General features: G+C 38.9%; 1 protein-coding gene across 2 annotated transcripts in view; it reads left to right on the top strand.

The window, feature by feature from the left end:
* KCNQ5 (potassium voltage-gated channel subfamily Q member 5) overlaps window positions 1–27,624 on the top strand; it is a 504,835-nt gene that overhangs the window by 452,752 nt on the left and 24,459 nt on the right. For both annotated transcript variants that reach the window (XM_075268353.1, XM_075268351.1), the window contains one exon: window positions 16,996–17,216. In XM_075268353.1, the coding sequence (XP_075124454.1) occupies window positions 16,996–17,216 (221 nt within the window). The remainder of the gene's footprint in view (window positions 1–16,995; window positions 17,217–27,624) is intronic.

Genomic DNA, 27,624 nt, shown 5'->3' with positions numbered 1-27,624 from the left:
ACCGCGATCCATTTGTGTGTCATATAATTATCAATCTGCATTAGGATTTATTTTTCTTTTGTTTATATAATGACAAAAATTCAGACATCACAATCAGTCTTGCCTATATACATTCCATTCTTTCCTTTACTTATTCCTGTGAATATCTATAGCATTAAGAGTATCGTGCTCATGAATGCAGTTGTGTCACAGGTTGTCCACCAGCTCTAGCACTGTGTCTGTGCACGTACACATAACATAGTGCAATGCATAACTTGCCAGACTTAATGGATAGTTTGGTCATGTAGCATCACATGTCACGACACCGTTATTGCTTACATCAAGTTTTATCCTTTGTAAGGTTGGATTCACACGTAAAGTGATGCAAATGCACACCTTGAACAAGTAGCTATTTTCCCCATACTTTCATAGCTAGATGCCTGAGGTAGGCATGAAAAGTGTTGAGACGCTCTTCAGATAGCAATGTGATAGCGAAGGCACTGTGAAAAGTTGTTTACTGATGTTTTTGTGTTGGGTTAATTGATGTCTGCAGGGTTATATGTTCATTTCATATTTGTTTTATCACATCTTTCATTGTGCAGTTTAGGATACATTTCTCTCTGATCTTAGAGATCTTCACGAATATCTTTATCTTATGTTTCTAGATTTTTATCTTGATTTATTTTGTTTTCTATAGCAAGCAATTCAGTTCCGTTTTTTTTCTCAGTCTTTTTTAATCTCCCTTATTCATCTATACATTAGGTCTAAAACTTTGTATACACTTATAAAGTTTCATTTTAGACAGCTGGTTCTCAAAATCATATTTTGGAAGTCTAATGTAATTTTCAACTTTATTTAAAGGGAGTCTTTGACTTCCCCCAGCTACTTTAAACTTCCCCTATAGTGCTGTAGATGCTGTTAGCAGAATAAATAAAAATGATACCTTTATTATGTTTCAGAACCCCAGGGATGCAGAAGAAAAGCACATTTATTCTTTATTCAAATGAGGATCTTGGAGCATAGGGGGGGAGGGCATGTTTAGTGATGATGACAGCAGTGCTCAGTACTAGAAGAAAGCTCCCCCTATGCTCCAAGATCTTCATTTGAATAAATAATAAATGTGCTTTTTCTCTGCCTCCCCGGGGCTCTGAAACATAATAAGGGTATCGCTTTTTATTCTGCTAACAGCATCTACAGCACTATGGGTGCAGTTTAAAGTAGCTGTAGGCTACTTTACTGGAGTGTTAGGGCCCCTTCACACAGCGCAAGCACTTGGCTCATTCCGAGCCGTACACGCGAACGCTTCTAAAAACTTCCCATTGACTTCGATGGGAGCACACGTAAAGCCAGCTTTACGAGCGCTCCCATTGAAGTGAATGGGAAGTGTTTAGAAGCGCTCGCGTGTACGACTCGGAATGAACCGAGTGCTTACGCCGTGTGAAGGGGCCCTTAAACTTCTTCTATGCTTAAGCATAACATTGATTTTTACATTATTTACCACAGGTCTCTGTTTAAATATTAATGTATAAAATCTCAAAGTATTTAGTTGGTTATTTTCTTCTGCTTTATTACTGCTTCAAGACAGCTTGTCTTCTAGTGATCTCTTTCCTTCTTAACTTGGCATTGCAGTGTATAAGTACCATCATAATATCTTACTGTATTTGCAGGACTAGTTAATCTCAGTCCGAGCTTTACATTAAAACATTGCACCTGCAGAAGTTACTAGTGCAAATATTTATAAACCTGTAATGGTGAATGGTTGTGTACAAAACAAATTTGCCTTTAGCAAATCCCAACAATATACCCATATACAGTTTCTAACACTCCTCAAACCCAGAATGGTATTGTAATGACAATTGGTACTGCTTAGGGGGCATTCACACTACCGCCGCTGTCCATTTAGAGGTTTCCATCCTAAACCCTGGAGAAACTGGATAGGGGACATATTGCATGTATCACTTTGTTTCCGTGCAAAAAAAAAAAAAAAACGATTTCCAGGCGGAGAGGCTTCATATGGACACCAGCAGTTTGCTTTAAAAAAACATTTTTGTGAATGGGTTTTAAAGCTGACCACCGGGAAGACATCCCCTATCCAATTTCTCGAGGGTTTAGGATGGAAACCCCTGAGTGGACAGCGGGAGTAGTGTGAATGCCCCGTTACATAAATCTTTGAAACCTGAGAATGTAGAATGTAAAACAAAAAAAAGAATAAAGATATGAGCAAGGAGAGAAACAAATTTAAGGCATAAATAAGACCTTAACTATAGTTCTAAAAAATTTAGAAAAGAAAAACTAGAAAAAACGTAAAGTAAAGTAAAATACGAATTAGAAGAGTAGCTTGACTAGTGTAAAATTAGTTTTTAAGCATAATTAAGTTATTTTGTCATTATTTTGATAATTATAGAGCATGACTTTCTCACAGACTAGCGAGTCTCTTATGTTCTAATGATGTCTGATCGCAGTAGATATTCTTTATTAACTTATTTAACATACTCTCGATCATTAGCAAATATCACTGAATAAAACACCAGAGGAGATATTTTTAGTTGTTCTTCAGTCTGGAACCTTGTTATGCCTTAATTTGACTGCATATGATCAGAGTAATGATACAGCCAAAAAATACAGTTTACAATAAATGATAGTCTGCCCATGATAATTGACATTTTATTTTTACTCCTACTCATTACCCCCCTCCTCAATGTTGGCTAACATTTTAGCTGCTGAACTGTCCCTTTTTCTTGTATAATTATGGGATCAGCATTATTTTATTCAAAATAATATTTTTAAAACATACAACATTTGTACCAATTGTAATTAAGGGTATAGTACATGACCTAACCGAGTCTGGTGATTAGTGTATTCTGGCAGATGTGTTACTTTAAGTAGTAACTAATATTTCAGTACATGTCACTTTATATCCTTGGGTACCTACAGGAAGCTTTATCTGCTAATTTCCCATGCTACACAAGCTTGTTTTTGGTTCCACTGACTGCACAAGAATTAATGCAGCTGTAAAACAGTAACTAAGCTAATTTGATTATTGTAAGTTAACGTATTAGCTCCCCCTCTCCAGACTGTTATTCTTAACTGACCTTTTGGGGAATTGAGGACAACATAGAAAGATCAAATCCCAAATAGAGGCAGTGCAAAATAATAAGCATACCAAAGAGGAAAGCTTGTACACTATCTGCATACTCTGCATTAGACTTTGGGGAGAAATTATTTAGCAACTGAAGATAGGAAGATAGACTTTTATATATATCTTGTATATATAAAAATGAGTTTCTTTTTGTCCGTCTGTATGTCTGTTCTTTATGCAAATCCAAACAACTAGACCTATCCTCTCCAAATTTGGCGCTCTGGTGTCCTGGAAGGTTTTAGACCAGGTCTCAGTTCCATAGGACATACTGTTCCTCAGATACAGTATTCCCAAAACAATGACCTACATTAGGCAATACAAGCCTGCAAGTCTTTCACTCATATTCCATACACACGGTCATTCCACATGCACACAGCATTACTCCAGGTTTCCATAACTGATATCCAACACTGATATCCAAACTGAGATACACACATCAGAGGATTAGATACACAGCTCAGCACAAAGTATCACACATCAGAGGATTAGATACACAGCACAGCATACACCATCACACATCAGGGGATTAGATAGACATCTCAGCACATATCAGAAATTTACTTCAGGTTTCCACAACAGCCTTTCAACCATTTTTCTTCACTGCTGTAGGTCAGCTATAAAGGGGCAGGGTGCTGTTGATGACACACATACACAAAGTCACATGCACACAGCTTTACTGCAGGTTTCCATAACAACCGATCGCAGATTTTTCACTGTTATGCAAACTGAGATACACATGATCACATGATGCTTATGGATATACACATACAAAGACGTACAAAATAGACCAGGGCAAAACTGGGCAATTCTTATGGCATCACTACACAAACAAAAAATTAAATATACCTAGGGCCACACGGTGGCTCAGTGGTTAGCACTGCAGCCTTGCAGCACTGGGTCCTGGTGTTCAAATCCTGCCAAGGGCAAAAAACCATCTACAAGGAGTTTGTATGTTCTCCCTGTGTTTTCATGGATTTCCATCCCGTATTCCAAAAAGACATACTGATGGGGGGGGGGAATGTACATTGTGAGCCCTAAGTGGTCACATCTGCGTTTGTTATTCTGGTCAGGGAGTCCGCTTGGAGACCTGCCAAATGGAATACCGAATGCATTACAAAGCAGTGAGCAATGAAAGCACATGGACCCCTCAGACTATAATGGGGTCTCTGTGTTTTCTGTGCGGTGTCCGCACAAAACATACAGAGAAAAGTACTTATAAAAAAAACTTGTTGGAGTCTATGTGTTTATTAGTTTTGTTGAAACAAACAGAATTACAAATTAGTTTACCAATACACAATATATCCGGTAAATGGGTAGACTTGCCGATATGGTTTAAAGGCTAAATATATGTGTAAAAACTGTTCAAAAATTCATAATATAACACAGTACCATTTTTTTTTACATAGTTTATGTGTGCAGTCTGTGTAACTTCAAGAAAGAAACAAAATAACAAAAATTCAATTATAATCTGTCTTCTACCATGAAACTATTGTATTTGACAAGTTGAAATTCTTTTACAGTTATCTTTAAAGGGATATCCATGAAGTGAAAAGAGGAAGACCTTTCTTCTGCTGCACATTCAGCCAGACCACAGTCAGGATGTATGTGGGTGTGACTGGTGGTGGCCAACGCTCCCATTCACTTCAATGAGAGTGCCAGAGTTAGCTGAATGCTTTACTTCAGCTGTCTCCGATACTCCCATTGAATTGAAAGGAGCCCCGTGCACCACCCATCACACCGACAATTTGTTTGGCTGCTGTAAGGCTGAATGTTCAGGAGGAGAGGTCCTAACACTTGGTGGGATAACCCCCTTCAGTTATACTGTTGGTAATTTCCTGTTATGTTGGGTTCACAAGTTTCTATATGTGTTTTTCTTAGTAAAAAAAATGGAATCTGTTTAGAAAAAAAGCTTGTTACTTATACTTTACCCATCTATTTCAATCTTAGATTGTCATAAAAATGCATGCGATACTCTACACCACATGGATTGTGTGGACTCCAGTTTAAACGGAGTCTGTCACTAGAACCAAGCATTTCATCTCATCCCTGCAGATATACAGTCCAGTCACATTAATGTGACCACCCATCAAAATCCAGAATAACCACCTTTCTCAGAGCGGACTGCTGTGACATGTGCAAGAGGGGATGTTGTGGTGATGTTCACTGGGATGTTGAGCCATGCCGACTCCAGTGCCGTATCCAGCTGCGCTAGGTTACGCGGTTGAGCATCCATCGCGCAAACAACCTGATCGAGGTGGTCCCACAGATTCTCGATTGGGTTCAAGTCCGGGGAATTTGCTGGCCTAGGGAGTACGGTAAACTGATCCTGGTGCTCCTCAAACAACACACGTATACTGCGAGCTTTATGACATGTCGCATTGTCCTGCTGGTAGATGCCATCATCCTGAGGAAAAACAATTCGCATGTAGGGGTGAACATGGTCCGCAAGGATAGATGCATACTTGTGTTGTTCCATTGTGCCTTCCACAATGATGAGTGCACCCAGATGGCTGATGACGTGTGCCTTCTGCGATTGGTTACTTAACGTTGATGTCAAAAGTAGGCAGTGGTCACATTAATATGACTGGACTATGTATATCGATTAGAGTCAGCATGTAAATCTACACCTCCATTGCCACAAAATTGCTGTATTTGTCAATAAGCAAATGAGCTCTTTAAAGCAACAAGGACATTGCTGATCACTTCTGTTTAGACCAGTGGCAATGTCCTTGTTGCTCCAAAGAGCTCATTTGCATATTTCCAAAAAAGGGCAGTATCTCAGCAATGGAGGCACCAGTTCACAAATGGAAACACCACTTGATTCAGATGATCTTAATCTACCTATCTGCAGGACTCGATTTATATGCGGGGTTCTGGTGACAGACTCCCTTTGAACTGAATATTCCTATTTGTTCTTTCTAAATGATAAAGTGACATGTTAGAAAATAGAATTGGTGGGGGTTTGAGCACAGCCACTAGAAGTGATGGCATGTTCAGAGTGTCATGTCCCTTTGAAACCCTTTGGCCTCTGTTGGACCATAGGGTTATTGGTTTTATATGGTTCCTATCTAGTGAAGGCAAGAGAGGGTAATAGGATCAATCTGAATGACTGCTGCAGACCTGAACACCATCCCCCCACCAGTGACACTATCTTTTGCCATGTCTGTATGTAGAAAGGTGCACATTCAGCTTCACCTTTGGGTTGTAGCTTTCATTATGTAGCTTCAGCTCCGTCTCAACTTCTGATCCTATAGAATTTGAGAAAAGTTAACCCACAGGACATGCCAATCTCCTATTTTGTCTGCTGTTGTCAATGGTTTTATTTGTGTATACTGTTTACATTGTCTCTGCTTGGACTGTTTCATTTTCTTAAACTGTAATAATAGTTGCTAATAAGGCGTAAGCCGTTTCCTGAGAGTGCTATGCTTAGTAATGTGATCCTCTATTTCCCCTCACTCCTAGTAAGCTATGTAGTAATAAACAGAAGCTCTTCAGGATGTACAGCTCTCGGAACCCTAGGTATTCAGCATCCTGTCTGCTCATATGATATCTGAGAATGCCAGCTGATAGAAGGTGCATGATGGGTGACTTCCTCTACCTGTGCTTTGTAATCTCTAATATGTCTTTGCCTAATCCTTCCCGTGGCCTTATTTTGGAATTTGTGGTACTCTCAAACCGCTTGCAATGTTCACTGCTGCTTGCTGCCTGTAATGACGTATTGTAGTCTGGCAGTTTGTTGTTGCCACTTCCCAGACATGCTGTTGTCTTAAAAATAGAATTTGGTATTGAAATGAATAACTGAACATTCAGGCTTGTCTAAACTCAATCGCCCTTGTGTTCCTTGCAGTGAAACACAACACCCCTTCATATTAGTAGCTAAAACGGATACTGAACAGATGGGATCATTAAAATGACTGGTGTCCAGGGGGATTAAAAGCAGGATAGACCTGTAACAATATGCTAAACAGCAGTCTGCGCTCTGCTGAGCGTGTGCATCATTAAGATTTCATATGTATATGGAAATGCAGTTTGTTTTGTGATAAAGTACATAAAATGTCTACAACTTCCTGGATAATGACAGGTAGCAAAGACAAATGACAATTTTTAGAATTTTGTTCACGAACATATAGAAATCCATAGTTAAAGTTTATCTAAATGAGAAGTCCCTGACCTTTTCTAGCTTGTGACATCTCTTATTGCGGGCACTTAAACTTTGAAATGCCATGGGCAAATGTGACTATGGCACCTGAGGGTCTCCTATCACTTTCACCGTGATGTATGAAATGGCTCCCTCACTGTGGAATTGTGAGAGTCGTTCGGTTATTATGATAACTGGCAGTATTCTCCTAGGCCCGACATAGCTATATTACTATTGAGGCCTAGTAATATTAAAATAGCAATGTAGTGAATTTAAAATAAACTACAATTCATTATTATTTCAGTCTCAATTGGGGGCTAATAAAAAAAGTTAAAATTTTTAAAAAGTTTTTAAAAGTGTGATAAAATATACATATTCAAATCACATGTATTTTCCATAGAATACAGGTAAAAGTCAACAAACATAAACATAGTAGGCAACCCCGCATCACAAAATACCTATTACAATAGAAAAATATTTATCCTAAGCAAACATGGTAGCAGGAAATAATCAAAATTACAAAAAAAATTGAAGGAAAAAAAAATAGAAAACTCATACAGTTCTCAAAATGATATAGTTGAAAACTACATCTTGCCATTTGAGCCCTTACACAGTTCCATACATACAAATATGAAAAGTTCTAAATGTCACAATATAGTAAAGTAAATAATTTTGTATTTTATTTAAAGCTTTAAACTTTTTTAAAAGGTATTAAAATGTGAAGAAACTATATGAATGTAGTATTGCTGTGATCATACTGATCCAGAGAATTATAATGACCTTTTAATTTTTACACCAAGGTGAACATCATAAATTAAAAAAAAAAAAACATAAGAAAATGGAGCACTTGCATTCTATACCAATTTCAGCCCATTCTTATTTTATATAATTTAGAATACTAAATGGTCACATAATGAATTACAATTTTCCCATAAATTAAGCCCTCACAGCTTTTTTGTTGCAGATTTTGCTTTTTTTTTTTTTTTTTTTTGAGCCAAGACCAGGAGGGGATTGAGCAGAAGGTTGAAGTATAAGAACTTCCTATATATTCCCCATTCCTTTTGTAGCCATTCTTGGCTTTGGCTTAAAAAAACACAACAAAATCTGCAACAAAAAAAGCTGCGTTTCTGCAGAGTTGGGCCTTAGCCTAAATGGAAAAATAAAAAAGTTCTGACTTTTGGCAAGCAGTTAACAGTGAAAATAGAAAAAAAATGCAGTGTTCTTAGTCTAATAAAATATGACATGGGCCTTACCATAGTGTTAATTGTTGATATGGTTTTGGCTCTAGTTCAGTTCAGTAATATGATCTCTCTGGTACCATTTATCAAAATAGTATTAAGAGCTGCCACCAGCTATAAAGTCACATACGGAGATCCAAAGTCACTATAAATCCTGTACTGAGGCAAAAAGGGTCACTGTATTAGAATATCTTGACATATATCTATTTCTAGAGAACCCCTTTAAACTTTTAACACTTATTTTAAGATTTTTTTAAATTAAAAAGCACATTCAATCAAAGAGTGTCTTTGGACCTTGAAATTATTAGCATTCTCTATTTTTTTTCTTCACTGCTCCTTGGTTTGTTCTGTTTCCCTCTTGAATTTTTCTGTATTTATATTTTTGCTTGTTTTTGCTATTTTTCTGCTTTCTGTTCCTTCTTCCGATAACTTTATGGTAAGAAAAATTATAAAATGCTTAAAGGGCTGCTAAACCTATAGTTGGAGGTATACGGCTATGGCCAGACATTGCAGAAAAGCTGCTTTTTTAACCGAAACCGAAACTCACTTTATGTTTCCCATTCCTTTTTACGCCACAGCAAAATCTGCAACAAAAAAAGCATCTTTTCTACAACGTGCGGCCTAGGCCTATTAAAGTAATATAATAGATAATATATTGATAATATAGATCACACCATCACAACATTACATTTCAGTCTGCAGACAAAGTCACCTGCTACGTCTGCTTAATATTTTCACAATTATTAATTATCCAATGGTTTCCTGTATTAGCATTTTCATTGTTTTTTAATGCTGACGATAACACGAAGCAAGAACAGGAACCCCACATTTACACAACCAAGTTTCAGCTATGAAGTTCAATCTCTGTGTTGGTCAGATTTACCGGCTTGAACTCTAGTTCGGGAGAGGAACTACTAGCAGTCTAGTTATCTATGATACTAGGAGTCTAGGCCTCGAAATGATATGCTATCCTTTGCTATAATCAGTACAGTACAGCAGCATCATAGATAACTATATTGCTAGGAGTCCCTCTCCTGGTATACTGTTCAGGTCGGCAATTCCGGCCCACAACACGGACTGATTTTTACGGCTGAAGCTCAGTTGATTAAATGCAGGATAAAAGCTTCAGCTTTTAGGCTGGGTTCAGACGGGGTTTTTTGGACCGGAATTTGACAGAGGCCGCCTCAGATTCTGGACCAAAAAATGGGTTGCCGCGACTGGATGCCGATGCAGTGCAACAAACCGCTTGCAGAAAAAAGAACACATTGATTTCAATGGGAAGCGTTTTTTTGGTCAAGATTTTGAGGCGGATTCTGTCTCAAAATCCTGACCAAAAAACCCATCTGAACTCATCCTTTCATAGCATCATTTTGATATAAAGCTGCATGTATAAGCTACTGTAGTCAGGTTGATACTTTATAAATCTAAAGGGAGCCTTCACATGGAGTAAACGCTCCCTCATTTTGGCAAAATACACATGTAAAAAATACACGTGTAAAAATAAGACTCCCATTGTTCCATTTTAGCCCAAACCAGGAGTGTACTGAGCAAAGGGAGAAGTACAAATGTTTCCTGTATATTTCCCATTCCTTTTGTAGCTATTCTTGGGTTTGGCTCAAAAAACTGCAGCAAAATCTGCAATCATAAAGCTGTGTTTCCACAACGTGGGGCTCAGCCTTAATAAGATATATAGTATTAGTTAAGGCTGGGGCCCTACATAGAGTAAACGCCGCGATTTGGCCGTAGCAGAAATGCTCTGGCATAAAAAGCAGTGTTTTACAGTAGCCTCATAGTGGATGGGATTCTGGCTAATTCTATCCACACATCTATCAAAAAAAAATAAATCTGCAGTGGAAATGCCGCAATTTCAAAAAACATCACATTTTTGCAAATTGCAGCATGTCAATTATGCCTAAACAAATGCTGGCATTTTCCATGTAGGTATGATAGAAGCAGAAAGTCCACATAGGACAACTCTGTGAACTTCCTGCTTTTTTGCTGTAGCTTTCTATGTGGGGCCATAGCCTTAGGAAATAAATTATTTTGAATAAAAATGTTAGATTATCTGTTTAAAGTTAGATACATGGACTGTTGCATTAGCAGTACTACTGGTTAACTTTTCTGCATTACCCATGTTATGGTATTAGTACAGTAAAAGATGCAGTATAATTATATACTTTTCTCTTTGTTAATAATTGCAGCATGCAGCAGATTTCATGTAATAGTTTGCATGTTGCTTAGTTATGTATAAATGCATGTGTAATGCATGAGGTACGCAAAAGTAATTTTTAACAAGGAGAGTTTTGAGAATTGGGAACAATATTCAATATATAAGAATAAGATGTAAAATATAACAAAATGAATTTATTTAATATAATAATGAACAAAGTGATGCACTGGGAGGAGCTAAAATCCAAGTTTTGTCTGAAATGGAGGCAACAACCCACCACTAATGTCTGACCTATGTAGTCCTCACTGATCAGGAATTCCACAAGTGCGTTTTGTCATCCTGCAGTTTCCATGCTTGCCCAGGCACTGGGCAGCAGCTCTCATGACCTACCTTGTGACTTGTATAATGAGAAGCTACCCATTACCCAAACATATAGGTAGACTGTAGGAGAGACATTTAAGAGACCAGGGAGTCAATAGAAACCATGTAGCTAGTATTATGGAGGTAAGAGCATCTCCACTTCATTAGAAAAAAATGAAAATAAAGTTTTAAGATTTAGAAAATTCTGCAATATCCATCTTGAGATAGACTACAGGTCATTAGATTCAAATTCCACTTCTCTATAGAAATCTATGGAGAAGTGAGGCGGAGGAGTGAGCAGAGGGAGAGACAGGGCAACATAAAACAGATTTAAAGAGGACCTTTCACCACTTTTGGGCACATGCAGTGTTATATACTGCCAGAAAGCCGACAGTGCGCTGATTTCAGCGCACTGTCGGCGTTCCCGATCTGTGCCCGGTGTAAAGAGCCTACGGTGCCGGTACCGTAGTGCTCTATGGTCAGAAAGGCGTTTCTGACCATTAGCCAGAGACGTCCTTCTGCCTCGCGGCGCCTATCGCGCTGTGCTGTGGAGCGGGGAAGAACTCCCCCCTCCCGCTCCTGATAATACTCGTCTATGGACGAGCTGTGTGAGCAGAGGGAGGGGGCGTTCCTCCCCGCTCCACAGCACAGCGTGATAGGCGCCGCGAGGCAGAAGGACGTCTCTGGCTAATGGTCAGAAACGCCCTTCTGACCATAGAGCACTACGGTACCGGCACCGTAGGCTCTTTACACCGGGCACAGATCGGGAAAGCCGACAGTGCGCTGAAATCAGCGCACTGTCAGCTTTCCGGCAGTATATAACACTGCATGTGCCCAAAAGTGGTGAAAGGTCCTCTTTAATGTGATGCTGGAGCTAAACAGGAGCTTTCTGTTGCAACCAAAGTACTTTATTTACATTAGCACAGAATAGTAGCCCTCTATATATGTCCTGTATGGTCCTGAGACTGTTTATGAGTGAGACAATTTTTGAGCAAATTCTCCTCTAGATATTGTGCGTGATGTATGGCAACTAGTGTCCACTCACAAGCTCAGGGTTAAACGAAAACTACAGATAATGAGGAAAAATATGATGTCCAGATATAGCATTATTTCCCATGCACACATGGTGTACTATTGATTTATGCAATGTTTGTTAAAAGCTTAGGCTAAAACATGATTCTTTATGCTAGCACACAGAACTTTGTAACATTTTATAAAATTCTGCAAGAAAAAAAAAACATTGTTTAACTGTATTATACTGTAATGATCAAGTAAAACATGCACCGTATGGACAGAAGTACTGGGATACCTACAGATGTAGCAAAGTTCAACGTTACACATAATAGGTTAACTACACTCTGATATAGAACATTATGTTGACTTTTTCAATAGAAAACATATAAAATATTTATCCCGTGTAGTAACACCATATTAAAAAAAAAAAAATCTAAAATTTTTGGTCCAGCCAAAAAGAAATTAATAAAATGTGATCAAAAAGTCATATATATCCCTTTACAGTACAAATAAAATATGTCAGCAGCCCCTGTTGCAAGAAAAGAGCCCTTCTATCTGGAGATGGAAATATAAAAAGGTTATGGTGTTCAAAATATGTAAATGCAAAGAAAGTTTCAAACACAATAAAAGCCATATATATATATATATATATATATATATATATATATATATATATATATATATATATCAATTTGGTATTGTACTGATCCGCAGAGTAAAAGTAACTTGTTAATTTTATCACAGAGTGAATACTATAAAAGCAAAAATTATATGGGTCAGTTCACATGGATTAATTTTCCACGGATTCTTCCCAAATCCACCTCCTAATGGGAGGCAGAAAATGTAGCAGGACACGGAAAAAATAAGCATTTTGCTCAGTCTTGCTGCAGATTCCGCCAGCAGCGTCCAGGCTCGAGTCTCCCTCCTGATTAGGCTCATTCATCCGGGTATAATCAGGAGCAGGATGCCGTGATGGAATGCTGATGCTTTGTATCGGCATCCTGTCATGGCTAGCTACACGAAAAAGCCAGCGGCAAAAAATGAAGAGGAATTTCCACTTCATTTCCTCTGTGTGTCATCCGTGCAAACTCCCTCTTTACCAGCAACTACAGAATGGACGCTATATTTATACCCCATCAGGAGCATCAACACGTGAGTGAGCTGACACACAAATGCAATTTTTTTCTGATTTCCTCTGTGTGGACTGACCCTAAGGAAGTGTCGCAAATAAGTTTTTGTTTTCTTCAGTTTCACCCATTTCAGTTTCCTAGTGAATCTGAAATGGTGCCAATAGGAAGTATCATTTATTCCAAGAAAACAAGCCCTAATATGGCTATGCAAACTGAACATTATAAAAGTTATGGCTTTTGCAGGGCAAAGAATAAAGCACAAAAAAAGTTAAATACTAGGGTCAGGGCATAAAACCCCATGAAATAATGAATGCCTTATTCACACAACAGTACAAAATGGCTGAGCAATAGCTGTTTTTTTAACACCAGTCACATGACCGTTTTCAAAACAATGAGAATGAATTAGTGTATTCTCATGTCTGGTTTTATGATGGACAAAAAACGGTCAGTTAAAAAACGGATGTGCTCTGTCTTTTACAGACACACGGACCCAGTAGAAAATGGATTTGTCTTTAATGGATGTATAATGGAATGCCATCTGGTAAAATTGGATTAGTTGGTTGGGTCAAAAACTAAAAACCAATAAAATTAATCTGTTACAAACTGATGCAAAATGGATGACACACAGTAATCTAAAATATAACTGAACGTTTCCAAAACGAATGCACAATGGTCCTCAAAATCGGAAAGTTGTGGCCATTTTTTACCAATGTTAGGACCCTCAAATTCGCCACCATCATGTAATTTAGGTTTAAGGCTATATTTGCACAAATGTGCCAAAGGGCCATGAAAAATGTTACCTTATATGGCAAAGCTACATTTGCAAAAAGAGACTAGGACTAAGGCCCCACGTAGCAAAACACAACTAACAAACGCTGCGGAAAAAATATATCAGTAATGCATCACGTTTTTTCCATAGCATTTTTCATTGCATTTTTGCTTAGCTTTTCTCAGCAGATTTTCTTCCCTTATTAAACAAATAGGGAAAATTCCAACATCTCTACTGTTATAATTTCCAAGGTACTTTTTTTTTTTTTCGCAATGTGTGGATGGAATTAAGTCAGATTCTCATTCACGTTGAAGTTACTGTGAAATGTAGTGTTTTTTCTGTAACGTTTCCACAGCAGCAAAAATGCTGTGTTTTCGCAATGTTGGGCTTTAGCCTACAAATACAGTACAATTTTCAACTCATTGGCAAGCTACCTAATTGTTCTTTTACAAACAACACAAAGTATGGAAATATTAGGCAGCTGCTTGTATGAAGAAAATAATACCTAAATCAAACACTACCTACTGAATGCAGGGGCTAGAGACATTGGTACTGATTTACTATTGTGGTTGTGACTTGATAGTCTTTTGAAAGGTCTTAATGTTATAATTTTTCTTTCAACAGTTTTTGTATATATGCCGAAAGGAATAACTAACTGTAATATCTGCTTTACCTACTAGTAAAATATGTAAAGTAAAAGCTAAATAATACAGAATTAGCACCCAAAAAACTTTGAATTCAAATAATTTTCATATATTGTAGCATGTGATATGTGTCAAATATTTCTAGACCAATGTCCATAATGGAATAATGTCCAGACTAATACATGCATGTTCATGTGACCGTTTGTACCCATCTGCATTAAATAAAACTGGTCATAAATCAACTGAAGGGTCCATTCTCACAGAGTAAACGCGGGCTCGTTTTGGCACAATGTACGTGTAAAGAATAGTCGTGTAAAAATAAGACTCCCATTGACTTCAATGACATTTTTTACGCGTGCAAAAAGTGCGCCAGAAAACGTGACTTTTTTTTACGCGTTTTTTACACGTGTAAAAAATGTCATTGAAGTGAATGGACCCCCGAAATGTTCAGAATGGAGCTCAACAAAGCGGGCCGCAGCAAAAAAAGCTTCACATAGAAAGTCCACAGATTTTTCCACTTTCTGCTTCTATTATACCTATAGGGAAATCGTCAGTGTATAATTAATATGCTGTGATTTCCATAACCGCTGCAGATATTTTTCTGCAAAGTATGGATGGGATTACCAGAGTATATGTATATTATCATACAGTTAGGGATGATGTTAAGACATATTACTGGAGCTTGTTTAGATAAAAAAATGTGCATATATCAGCAGATCAGAAATTAGAACAACCACCACAAATGTACTGAAATGATGATTATTATTTTTGCGGCCGCAAAATCACGGGCACAAAATAACGCGGCTCCTAACTCCCACTGAAATGAATGGGAGCATTTTGAGCACGTCATCTGCCGCCACGTGCATACGTGACAGATTACGCTCCACTTTCCTCTGTATGAATGCACCCTTAGACTGGATTTTCATACTGACAGGTTCCCTTTTACAGGATCAAGAAAGTGAATTAAATGTCATTATTCCCATCCACAGATTGCAGATAAAAAAAAGTGTTTGAATGTTAATTTTAGCTGTAGAATCCCAAGTGTTTTCCCTATATACAGTTAAACCTGTTTGAGGTGACCATCCAAAATTTTATTAAAAAGTGGTCTTCCAGGAGTAGGGGGTCTTCTCAAAGAAAATGACTCAAAATTCATCACAGAAAATGTGGGTAAGGGGTGCTCTTATCAATGAGGTGGTCTTTTGGAGAGGTTTCACTGTATTTAATCGGGGAAGAAAAAATGAGAGCAGAGAAAAATGCTGCAGAAAAAACGCAACACAGTTTCACTGCATTTTTTCTGCATCTGCATTTTTCAACTGTGTTTCATGGGGCATTAGCCTTAAACTCGTCCCAGCTTGTGTGGCAACCAATGCATCATCGGCTGTTGCCACGACAGAACTTCCAATGAAACTATAAGGAATGGATGGAACCGTGTAGACCTACGGTACTCTTAAAATGTCTCATGTTGTGCCGTATAAATAGTATCAGCTTAAGATTGGGGAACCTTGAAAATGCATTTAGGAATGTTGTAAAAAAAGGACACATTATACGTCTACAAATACTAGCCATATTTTATGTAGTAGATATTATGTAGATGGTACTGCTCTTTAAAGGTTTTTTTAGGAATTTTACATGGATGGATTATCGTAAGGGTGGGCAATGAATATATGATTGGTGTCACCCTTGAGACCCCCAATGATTAGCAGAACCAAGAGGCAACAGCACTTGCTGGATTACCAAAACCAGTTTCCTGCAGAACACAACACTGCAAAGTCTATATACATTTAGTTATATACAGTGCTGGTGCTCAGCCTATTCAAGTAAACACAATTGAGTATATGGACACATCTATGTTAGATACTACATGGAATGGATGTGGCGCTCCAGTATGTGCTGATGCCCTTTCATTCTACTGATGTGCAGAGATTCTGTTGGTTGACTTCCACCAGTAATTTAACCATTATAGCGATTTTATGGGATATACATTGGAAATAATGTTACTAAGTCAGCTGTATGATCATAAAATAACAAACATGACATTTCAATTGTATTCATTGTCTGCATAGTAAAGATATGCACATGCATGAGGATGTGCTTTCAGTAAATGAACTCTGCCTGCTGTGAACTAACTTGCATGTTTCTTTACTCACATTACCTGTAACCTTTAATATACCTTTGCTGGATTGTGAGCCATAACTCAGTCTGTTCTTTAATTGCTTTAATGATAATGTATCTTTTCATGCATTTTATTTGTACTGAAGTTCTTCTCACTTTATACTTTCTTGTACTGAAGTGACTGGATAAATGAAGCATATCAGGTTATAAATTATAAGTAAAATTAAGTATTCATTGTTCATTTAAAGAAGTCTTAGATGATCCAGCTACAAATTGCAATGACTGTGATCTCCTTTTCACAGCCAGAAATTGAGCTTCAAGGAAAGAGTACGCATGGCAAGCCCAAGAGGTCAAAGTATAAAAGGCAGACAAACATCAGTTGGAGATCGACGTTCCCCTAGTGCTGATGTGACCTCAGAAGCAAGTCCTACAAAAGTGCAAAAGAGCTGGAGCTTCAATGACAGAACAAGATTCAGGCCTTCTCTCAGACTGAAGAGTTCACAACCCAAAACTGTGCCGGATAGTAAGACTATTTTCTTTCTACAACTTTGTATGCAGTGTGAAATTTATACATGAATTATTATTATTCACACATGTTTATAATGTAAATGACAGCAAAATATACCATGTATACTCAAGAGTAGCATATACTCCAAATAAAATCACTGAAGAAGTGTCTAATGCACAAAGAATAGTGAATAATAGCAATAAAACATGAAATTCCAGTAGATTGTGGAAACGTAGTGTTTTTGTTTCAGATTTTGATTTGTTTTTTTTTTGAGTAAAGTCAGGGGTAGAATTAACAGAAGGGCGTAGTATAAGAGCTTTATATGCCTTTATATTTTCCTTTCCTTTTTTTAGCCACTTCTGAAGTTGACTAAAAAAAAAAGTGACACAATCTGCAACAAATAACGCTGTGTTTCCACAATGTGGGGCCTTAACTTAAGCCTTAAAAGGTTTTCTGTGTCCTCCAAATCAGGGGAATAAAAATAGATTGCTCAACTCTCCCAGGTCCTACATTTCTACCTACTACTGCTCCATCTCCTCTCTGTTGCCAGTGTTATCTATGGACCTAGAAACAATGTCCTGTTTGTGTCAGGTCATTGCTGCAACCAGTCACAGGCCTCGGCGGTGACCTCTGCACAAATGGCTCCTGACTGACCACCAGTGACAGGCTGTATGTGCTCAGAGCTAGAATGTGGAAGCTGTCACTGGAAACTGTTGCTGGAAACGGAGGACCCTGAAGAAGAGAGTAAACTTGCTTTATTTTATTTCCCCCATATGCCGCACATAGGTACCTTAAAAAATAGCTGGACAACCCTTTTAAATATGATAATATAAAATATAAGAGTTTTTAAGGATCCATGTAGTGGCTGTTCCTTATTAGCACAGTTCAACTGCTGTTTAAGTGAATGGGAGTTGAGCTTCAGTAACCCAGCACTACCACTACACAGTAGATGGAGCCATGTGCTTCCAGCTCATCCACTGTATAATTTCAGTGATTCCAGGCTTGGCTGATCTGCGGGGGTGCCAAGCCACCCTAATCTAATAGTAATGAGCTATCCTAAGTATAAGTCATCAATATCAAATGCCTGAAAAATAATGGACATTAAAATATTGTATGGTATGATTACATCTTAGAAAATGTGGACATATGTGGCAAAACTCACTTCAGCTTCTTCATATTCTTATACTTCTTATATCATCTGCATAATTAAGCAATCTTATACTTTTTATATCTGCATCCTATACCTTTTATATCTGCCTAATTAAGAACTCCTTAAAAAATCTACCAAAATTGGTTTTATTCACATCAATACATATCTGTATTTACAGTCATGGCCATAAGTGTTGGTACCCCTGAAATTTTTATCAGAAAATTAAGTATTTCTCCTAGAAAATTATTGCAATTACACATGTTTTGTTTATTTTCTTTGGGTGTATGGGAAAAACACACACACAAAAAGGAAAATTGTACATAATTTCACACAAAGATCCAAAAATGGGCTGGAGAAAATTATCAGCACCTTTTCAAAATTTTGAGTAAATGACTTTGTTTCCAGCATGTTATGCTCATTCGAAAGTCACCTGTGGCGAGTAACAAGTGTGGGCAATATAAAAATCACATCTGAAACCAGATAAAAAGAAGAGAAGTTGACTCAGTCTTTGTAAGTCTCTGTGTGCCACACTAAGCATGGGGAAGAGAAAGAGGAGAAGAGAACTGTCTGAGGACTTGAGAACCAAAATTGTGGAAAATATCAATAATCTCAAGGTTACAAGTCCACCTCTAGAGATCTTGATGTTCCTTTGTACACAGTGCACAGCAAAATCAAGTTTGCAACCCATGATGGGCCACACGGTGGCTCAGTGGTTAGCACTGCAGCCTTGCAGTGCTGGAGTCCTGGTGTTCAAATCCCACCAAGGGCAAAAAACATCTGCAAGGAGTTTGTATGTTCTCCCCATGTTTGCATGGATTTCCATCCCATATTCCAAAGACATACTGATAGGCAAAAATGTACATTGTGAGCTCTATGTGGGGCTCACAATCTACACTTAAAAAAAAAAAAAGTTTACAACCTATGGCACTGTAGCTACTCTCCCTGGACATGGTTGGAAGAGAATAATTGATAAAAGGTTGCAATGTAGGGTGGTCTGGATGGTGGAGTGGCCTGTGAGATGGTAGATAAGCATTCCCAATCAAGCTGTCCTGCAGTCTCAGGCTGCATCAATGTCTGCTCAATCTATCCTTCATCATTTGAATTAAATGAAACCCTACGATAAGAGAGCCAGGAACACCCCATTGCTGATGCACAGACATAAAAAAAGCTAGACAGCACAGTCAGATACAATTTTTTCTAGGTACCACGTTGGAATAGCCTTAAGAAAGGCTATTCATCTCCTACCTGTCGTTGTCTTCTCTGCAACGCCGTTCGCCTACAATCCCGTTTTTTCTCGGTATGTAAAATAGCTCTTCCGCAGCACTGGGGGCGAGCCCCAGTGCTCAAACAGCACTGGGGGCATCCCCAATGCTGCGAGAGAACTCTCTCCAGCGCCGCCTCCTCTTTGTCAGCAGTGTCATCTTCAGCCTCTTCTTTCGGTGGTGGCTTGTAACTTCTAAGGCCTCGGGCCCACAGGCCACGAGAAAATGGCCGCTTACAATACTGTCCAGTGTTTGGACATTGAAAGCAGCAGCACTCAGTGCTAAAGAGGAACCTAGGAATGAGGAGGGTAAGTAAAAGTCTGGTCTGTGGCTTAAGTATTTTTTTTTCTTTCCCCTGATCTTTGGGTAGTCTCAAATGTGCTGAAAGCAGACAGTCTTGTAATTCATTTTCAGTATTCTCAAAGGGACTGAAGTGAATGCTTCTAGATGAAAATTCATATAGTTAAATAAATGTTTGACAATTGAATATGCCACAATGCTGCATGCTTTTTATTTTTCATGTCACTACTGTATTTAAAAAAAAATCTTTTTAACTTTGGCCATGTAACATTAGAGACTGAGTCTAATAATAAAACTTCATCTCAATCTCATTATCATCACAATTTAAATTATAATGAAAGGAAACACCTATATATGGATGGCATGGGTTTATATCTTTCACATGAGCTAATGGCCACAGCAGTCTTCCTACCCCTCCCTCTAGTCAATGAATCCACAGATTCCTATGGTTCATGTGGCTGCTGTAAAGCAAGTCTCTGAATGCTTTTAGCAGCAGCTCTGGTTTTATTTAGTTGACAATACAGAGTGTAATAGATACACAGTTTATTCAATTCCAAGAAGATCCTATTTAGTGGAAAATAATTAGACTATACTGCCCTGGTAGTCAGAATCCTGACTAAATGCACCAAAGCAGTAGTACGATAAGAGTCTTAGATCTTTAACTTTAGTTTTGGCTGAAGTGTACAGGGATCCTGCTTCTTCAGAGGTACAGTTGCCAAAAATGTTTTCACAAGTGAAAGATCATTTGTCACTTCATCAAATGTCCAGACATCTTAGGTTGTGCCAACAAGGAATAACAGCCAGAGCTACTATTTATAAGATGATCTACTGCTAAGATAGAGATATTTTAAGATTTAGCAAAACTTGAATATTTAAAGATTTTTTTCCATTAAAAGGGGTTTTCCGATCAAAATAACCATATTTAAATTTGTAGACAATTAAAGTTAAAATGTAACTCACTTTTTTATGCTCTACTGTGTCGGGGGTGTTTGGTGAACATTTTTGTAATATACTTTATTATCCTATCTATCTTCCTGTCTATTATAAAACAGGCTGTAACATTCTGCCTAGCAACTCTCCAACTGTGCTGTTCCTAGGAAACGTCCATACAGATTTGTCTCATGAAAATGCAGAGATGAAATACCGTATTTTTCGGACTATAAGACACACCTAGGTTTTAGAGGAGGAAAATAGGGGAAAAAAAATTTGAAGCAAAAACTGGTAAAATATTTAATATATGGGAGTTGTAGTTTTGCAACAGCTGCAAGGCCACATTGACAGGTGACCCTGCAGCTGTACGGGGATGTATAGGGCATTTTTTTTTGGCGGGGCCAGATGTACTTTTTAGTTATACCATTTTGGGGAATGTCTATTTCTTAGATCACCTTGTATTGAAAAAAAACCAGGAGGTGATTTAGAACTTTTATTTATTTTATATTTTTAAAGCTTTTTTTTTTTTTTTTACTATTTTATTCCCCCCCCCCCCCCGGGGGCTTGAGCCTGCGGTCACTTGATTGCAAGTCCCATAGACGGCAATACAACTGTATTGCCGTCTATGGGACATTCTGTCTATTAGTATTACGGCTGGTGATAGAGACCAGCCGCAATACTAATATAGCAGTGACAGGCCTGGGAGCCTCATTAGGCTCCCGGCTGTCACCCGAACAGGTCGGCTCCTGCGATATCGCCGCGCAGGAGCCGGCCTGCAACGTCACAGGTACGGGGCCGGTGGGGACCGGCCCTGGGGGAGAAGAGGCCACGATACTGACCCGGCATCCGCTGTACTAGAGAGGCGGATGCCGGGGAGGGATAGAAGCCATCACAGGTGCCGGGGCCTGAGACATCGCTGCGCTCCTCTGCCCTGCATGAAGCCAGCGGCGGGGGGACGGAGAAGCGGAATAGCATCACTCCTCCCGCTGCTGGCTTCATGCAGGACAGAGGAGCGCAGCGATGTCTCAGGCCCCGGCGTCTATCACTTGCCGGCTTCCGCCTCTCTATTACAGCGGATGCCAGGCGCCACATTCAGACTATAAGACGCACCCTTCTTTTCCCCCCAAATTTTGGGGAAAAAAAGTGCGTCTTATAGTCCGAAAAATACGGTATTTATCAAAGGGATGATGATGACTTTAAACTCCACTGCAGATTCTGTCTAAAACTGGTGGAGAGAAAAGTCCTGCAATTTACCACATTATAGTTTATGGAATCCGTGGGTGTCCACGGCTAACCACTTTCTCAGTGGACAAGCTCTCCGTTTTTTGATTTCCCATGCGGACCTGAACAATGGAGAGATCAATACTAGTGTGAACCTAGCATCAAATGGCTGTATCTCTGTTTTTAAACAACAGCTAATTTTTTTTTTTTTAGTAGAACAAGAAAGCTGCTTTCATATATTGCCAAGATTGAAGTCACTATCGCTTCACTAATAAATGCTTCAGCTATACATGTTGCATTGAGTAGGGGTGTACAGACATAGTCTCCCCGGCAATGTTTAGTTAGAACGTTGTTAATGGGAACTTTACAGCTTGTCTTCTATTAAAAGGAAGTAAAGTATATTACAAGCATGTTCTCCGCACACTCTTCATACAGTAGCAAAAAAAAAATAAAAAAAAATGGGAGTTACACTTTAAACATTTCCTGCAAATAGAAGTAATTTTAAAAAAATTGCAGAAATGTAAAGATTTACCCTAGCGTTCATTTGTATTAAAATTGAAGGTTAACTTTTATGAGAACAAAGCTGTAGTGCTGAGGGCAAAAAAACATCTTTGGAAACTGCGAACAACCCTACAATTTACTGTGATTAGTGTGAATATGAGTTTACTGCTGACAGACTCCCTTTAAATATGGTTGCGGTTGTGAGAAACCTTTCAAGGGAAAGAGGGTGATGTTAATGTATCAAAAAGTAAACACAGTAAGGGCTCGTTCACATCTGTGGCCGGTCTCCGTTCTGCAGGTTTCCGTTTCCTGCGCAAAACTGGAAACGGGAAACCTGCTGGCATCTTTTCAAACCCATTCATTTGAATGGGTTTGAAAAGTGTGCAGCCGTGAACGCCGGTGAGTGTTTTATGCTCTCCGCGGCGAAACATGCAGTACTCTGTGTCCGGTTTAAAATAAACGGTTTCGCTGCGGAGAACATAAAACGCTCACTGCCGCTCACGGCCGGACTCGGCATGACAGGTTTCCGTCTTCTGCATGCAGAAGACAGAAACCTGAGAATGGAGTGCCGAACGCTGGTGTGAACCCAGCGTAATACACATCTATTTTTAATATTGCATGGTTTTAAAATTATCAAATCACTTGTCCTTCATGTGCCCTTTCAGTTTAGAAATTCGGAAGCCACTAGTAAGATGCAGAGGTGTAACCAGAACTTCCTGGGCTCCAAAGCAAAATCTGTAATAGAGTTCCCCACTTAGCATGTACTATCTACATTATGTGTATCTTATTATGCTATAGTATCCAGCAGTTATGCAACAAATAAATGAATAAAACTTAAGTTTTAATAAATTACTTATAAAAATAATCTGCTATAGATTAATTTATATGGCATTTATTATGTGGAAAAATTTTAGTTTTATTTACACCATTTGGGGTATATATTTAATTTTACTAAATTATTTTTGAGATGCAAAGTGGCCACTTAAGCAGCAATTGGAGATTTTTTATTTATTTTTATTTTTTTCATTTTTCACTATGCAGGATAAATAATTTAATATTTTCTTAGTTTATTTGATCCCTTGTACAAGGAACTGCAATAATTCTGCATTGCGGTGTATTGCATGCCTCCCAACGTTTTGAACTTCAAAATGGGACACTTACACTAGGTAAAAGTTTCATATGTGATTGCATGTCTACATGCTTGAATAGATATTTACAAAGCTATTAGCACAAACAGTATCTGAATATAAACCAACACTAAACAGTCCACAGCCATAGGCTCCAATGTAATGTCTATATGTAAGACACCACCATGCAAGGATATAGCCTTCTGGGCACAGGCAATATGAATAAATTCACGGAAAAGGATATCCAGCACGGCAATTGGTCCAAATTAAAACTTAGCTTTTAATGAATAAGAACATGTAGTCCCAATAAAAATCATTGACAAGACATCAAGCCAAAAACAGATTGTGCGTTTTAAAATGAGGATTCACATGGACATACCAGACTGACGATAACGCCATGACATGCTGACCCGCTGACGCGTTTCAGAGCCGAAGCTCCTTAGTCATAGAGCTTCGGCCATCCCTAGTCATATACTTGGCGATGTAGCATAAAAAAAGGAGTGGGGGCAAAAAAGAGGAGCAATATATTGTGTGTGTGTGTGTGTGTGTTAGGACTGTGTGGCAGGTACGGCCAAGAGATCAGGGTCACAAGCTTGTTCCGCTGTTACTTTTCAGTCCAGCATGGCTGTGGTTAATTCCCTTGCAGCCAGTAGGCGTGGTTGGTTTCCTGACTGACAGTGGTGCTAACCTATGAGCACCTGGCATGGGCACCTGGGCTTACTGTTTAGACCCGCCAGGTCTGTTCTCTCAGTGCCTTAGCCTTAACTCAGATTTATGCACATTAGTGCAAACATTAGTTTGGCAGTAAGCTGCCTTGGCTAGATAGGTTCTTAGATAGAATTGTTCCCTAGATAGAATTGTACTTGTAGTAACAAAAGAAATAAGCATATGCTTACCACAAATTGCTATCAGGCTGTTCAAAAGTCCGGGTGCACGGTCCGAGCTCTGGACTATAGAAGCTCTGTCATGACGATGTATGAAGGCAGATAGGTGGAGCGGCACAACCGGTATTTTAAATAAAACATGACTTTTATTGCATTCTTCTTAAAATTCCAAAGACAGAGACGTGGACATCAGTGAAGATAGTAGGAAAACATAAAGTGTTTTAAAATTACATCACAGCTGACATGTTTCGACACAACCGTGTCTTAGTAATTTTAAAACACTTTATGTTTTCCCACTATCTGCACTGATGTCCACGTCTCTGTCTTTGGAATTTTAAGAAGAATGCAATAAAAGTCATGTTTTATTTAAAATACCGGTTGTGCCGCTCCACCTATCTGCCTTCATACATAGAATTGTACTCTAGATAGAATTGTTCCTCAGTTAGAATTGTACTCTAGATAGAATTGTTCCTCAGTTAGAATTGTACTCTAGATAGAATTGTTCCTTCGTAAGTACCAAGAAAATTCCTACCTTATCTACTCTGCTACCTGTGGTGCTTCAGCAGAAGGTGGCTGTAGTGGGTTGCGGCCCAGGAGGTTACTGGGAGCACATGGTCATAGTTGTTTATGTTAGTCTAACAGTGAAGCAACTGTTAGACACTGTTTCCATTAAGCGGCTGCTTTGTTCTGCAGTGGCCTGCACCCCTGTATAGTAACAGAGAGCACCCAGTTGGGGTTGTAGCCCCGGCGGGAGGCTAACTGTAGGCCCATGTTCACAGCAGTGTGCCCTGAAGTTCAAAGCTCATATGGGCTCTGCAGGCTTTTGTTTATTTTAGTTTTTTTAAGTAAGCCTGCTGACCATAACAGTGGGGCCTAAAAAAGGGCCATATATTGGGGGCAAAAAATGGGGAGGGGACAAAAAAGAGGGTCATATACTGTATAGGGGCCAAAAAAAGGAAGGCTGCATATTGAATGGAGGCTAAAAAAAATGGTGATGTGTATCATTGGAGGGGGGGGGGGGGGACAAAAAAAGGGGTTGAGTACCACTTGCGTATCTTTTTTTGGGAGGGGGCACTTTCCTATAGTTCACCACAGGCAGCAGAGAGGCTAGGTTCACCCCTGGGAGGAGTCTTTGGCTGATTTAGGGTCGCTCAGGGACTATTAATGGGAGTTCTCTTTGTGTTGTTGTGGGTCTTGATAACTATTTGAGCTGGACTTATAACAAAAACCTTTGTACACGAAAAATAAAATCTGCCAGAAAGTTGGTAGTTAGTGATGCTAGTTTGTACCATATAATTGCTCCAGAAATCTTTTGCTCTTGCATTGATAATAGAACTCTCCCATAACTAGTTACATAACCATTTTTGTATAATTAATATACTAGCAGGATTACATTAGTTGGTTATGTAAAATTAGCTACGTCTGACCAATTAATAAATGCTGTTTACACCCTATTATCTGGCAACAAGGTGTGAAACAACCAACTATTTTAACAATATATGTATTTTTTCTAAAATTAGACATAATTAACCCCTTCCTGCCGATGGCATTTTTTGATTTTCGTTTTTGACTCCCCTCCTTCTAAACCCCATAACTTTTTTATTTCTCCGCTCCCAGAGCCATATGAGGTCTTAATTTTTGCGGGACAAATTTTTCTTCATGATGCCACCATTAATTATTCTATATAATGTACTGGGAAGCAGGAAAAAAATTCAGAATGGGGTGGATTTGAAGAAAAAATGCATTTCTGCGACTTTCTTACGGGCTTTGGTTTTATGGTGTTCACTGTGCAGCCAAAATGACATGTCCCCTATATTCTGTGTTTCGGTACGGTTCCAGGGATACCAAATTTATATGGTTTTATTTACATTTTGACCCCTAAAAAAAATTCCAAAACTGTGTTAAAAAAATTTTTTTCTAAAAGTCGCCATATTACGACGGCCGTAACTTTTTTATACGTGAGTGTACGGGGATGCATAGGGCATCTTTTTTTGCGGGGCCAGGTGTACTTTTTAGTTCTACCATTTTCGGGAAATGTTATTGCTTTGATCACTTTTTATTCAAATTTTTATCGGAATCAAAACAGTGAAAAAATGGCGGTTTGGCACTTTCGACTATTTTTCCCACTACGGCGTTTACCGAACAGGAAAAATATTTTTATATATTTGTAGAGCGGGCGATTTCGGACGCAGGGATACCTAACATGGATATGTTTCACAGTTTTTAACTACTTTTATATGTGTTCTAGGGAAAGGGGGGTGATTTGAACTTTTAATACTTTTTATATTTTTTTATATTTTTTTTTTTTTTGTATTTATTAGACCCCCTAGGGGTGTTGAACCCCAGGGGGTCTGATCACTAATGCAATGCATTACAATGCTAATGCATTGCAATGCATTGCAAAAAATCATCCTTTCTTTTGCAGGCTGCATAGACCAGCCTGCAAAAGAGAGGATTTGCAGACAAGCCTGGGAGGCTTGTACAGGCTCCCGGCTGTCATGGCAACGGGACGTCGGCCCTGGAGAATGCTCCAGGAGCCGGCGATCCCGGGCAAAATGGCGGCGCCCATGCGCCACCGGGAAAATGGCGCCGGAGGGGTTAATGTCGGTCGGTTCCCGGACCGATCGGAGGCATTAGAGCCGGTTGTCTACTGCTTAAAGCAGTAGACACCCGGCGGCTATGGCGGCCGCCCGGCTCCCGGGCGGTCGTCATAGTTACAGACCCGACATGCGCCGTACTATTACGGCGCATGTCGGGAAGGGGTTAAAGTAGATAGACAAAATCAGTGCCACAGTGTCAAAGTAAAAAATTACTGCAACAGGAAGAGAAGAAACAGCCTGAGGAGATGAATGTGAAGATAAATGATGGATCTCTATGATATAATAGACTATATGCGGTGACATCACTTACATCGTCCTCCTCGGGGATCCTCTCACCGTCATCCAGCTTCATGTAGATCGGCTGCAATAGATCAGGTAACTGCTGTTTTTGCAGACGTGCAGATCCAAACCCAAGTATGAACCTAGCCTTAGAATTTATATGGGACAA

The sequence above is a fragment of the Leptodactylus fuscus genome, chromosome 3 (assembly GCF_031893055.1).
Source record: "Leptodactylus fuscus isolate aLepFus1 chromosome 3, aLepFus1.hap2, whole genome shotgun sequence".
NCBI classification, from domain to species: Eukaryota; Metazoa; Chordata; class Amphibia; order Anura; family Leptodactylidae; genus Leptodactylus; species Leptodactylus fuscus.
Note: the sequence above shows the minus strand (reverse complement) of the source record. Positions and strands in the feature narration are given on the sequence as shown.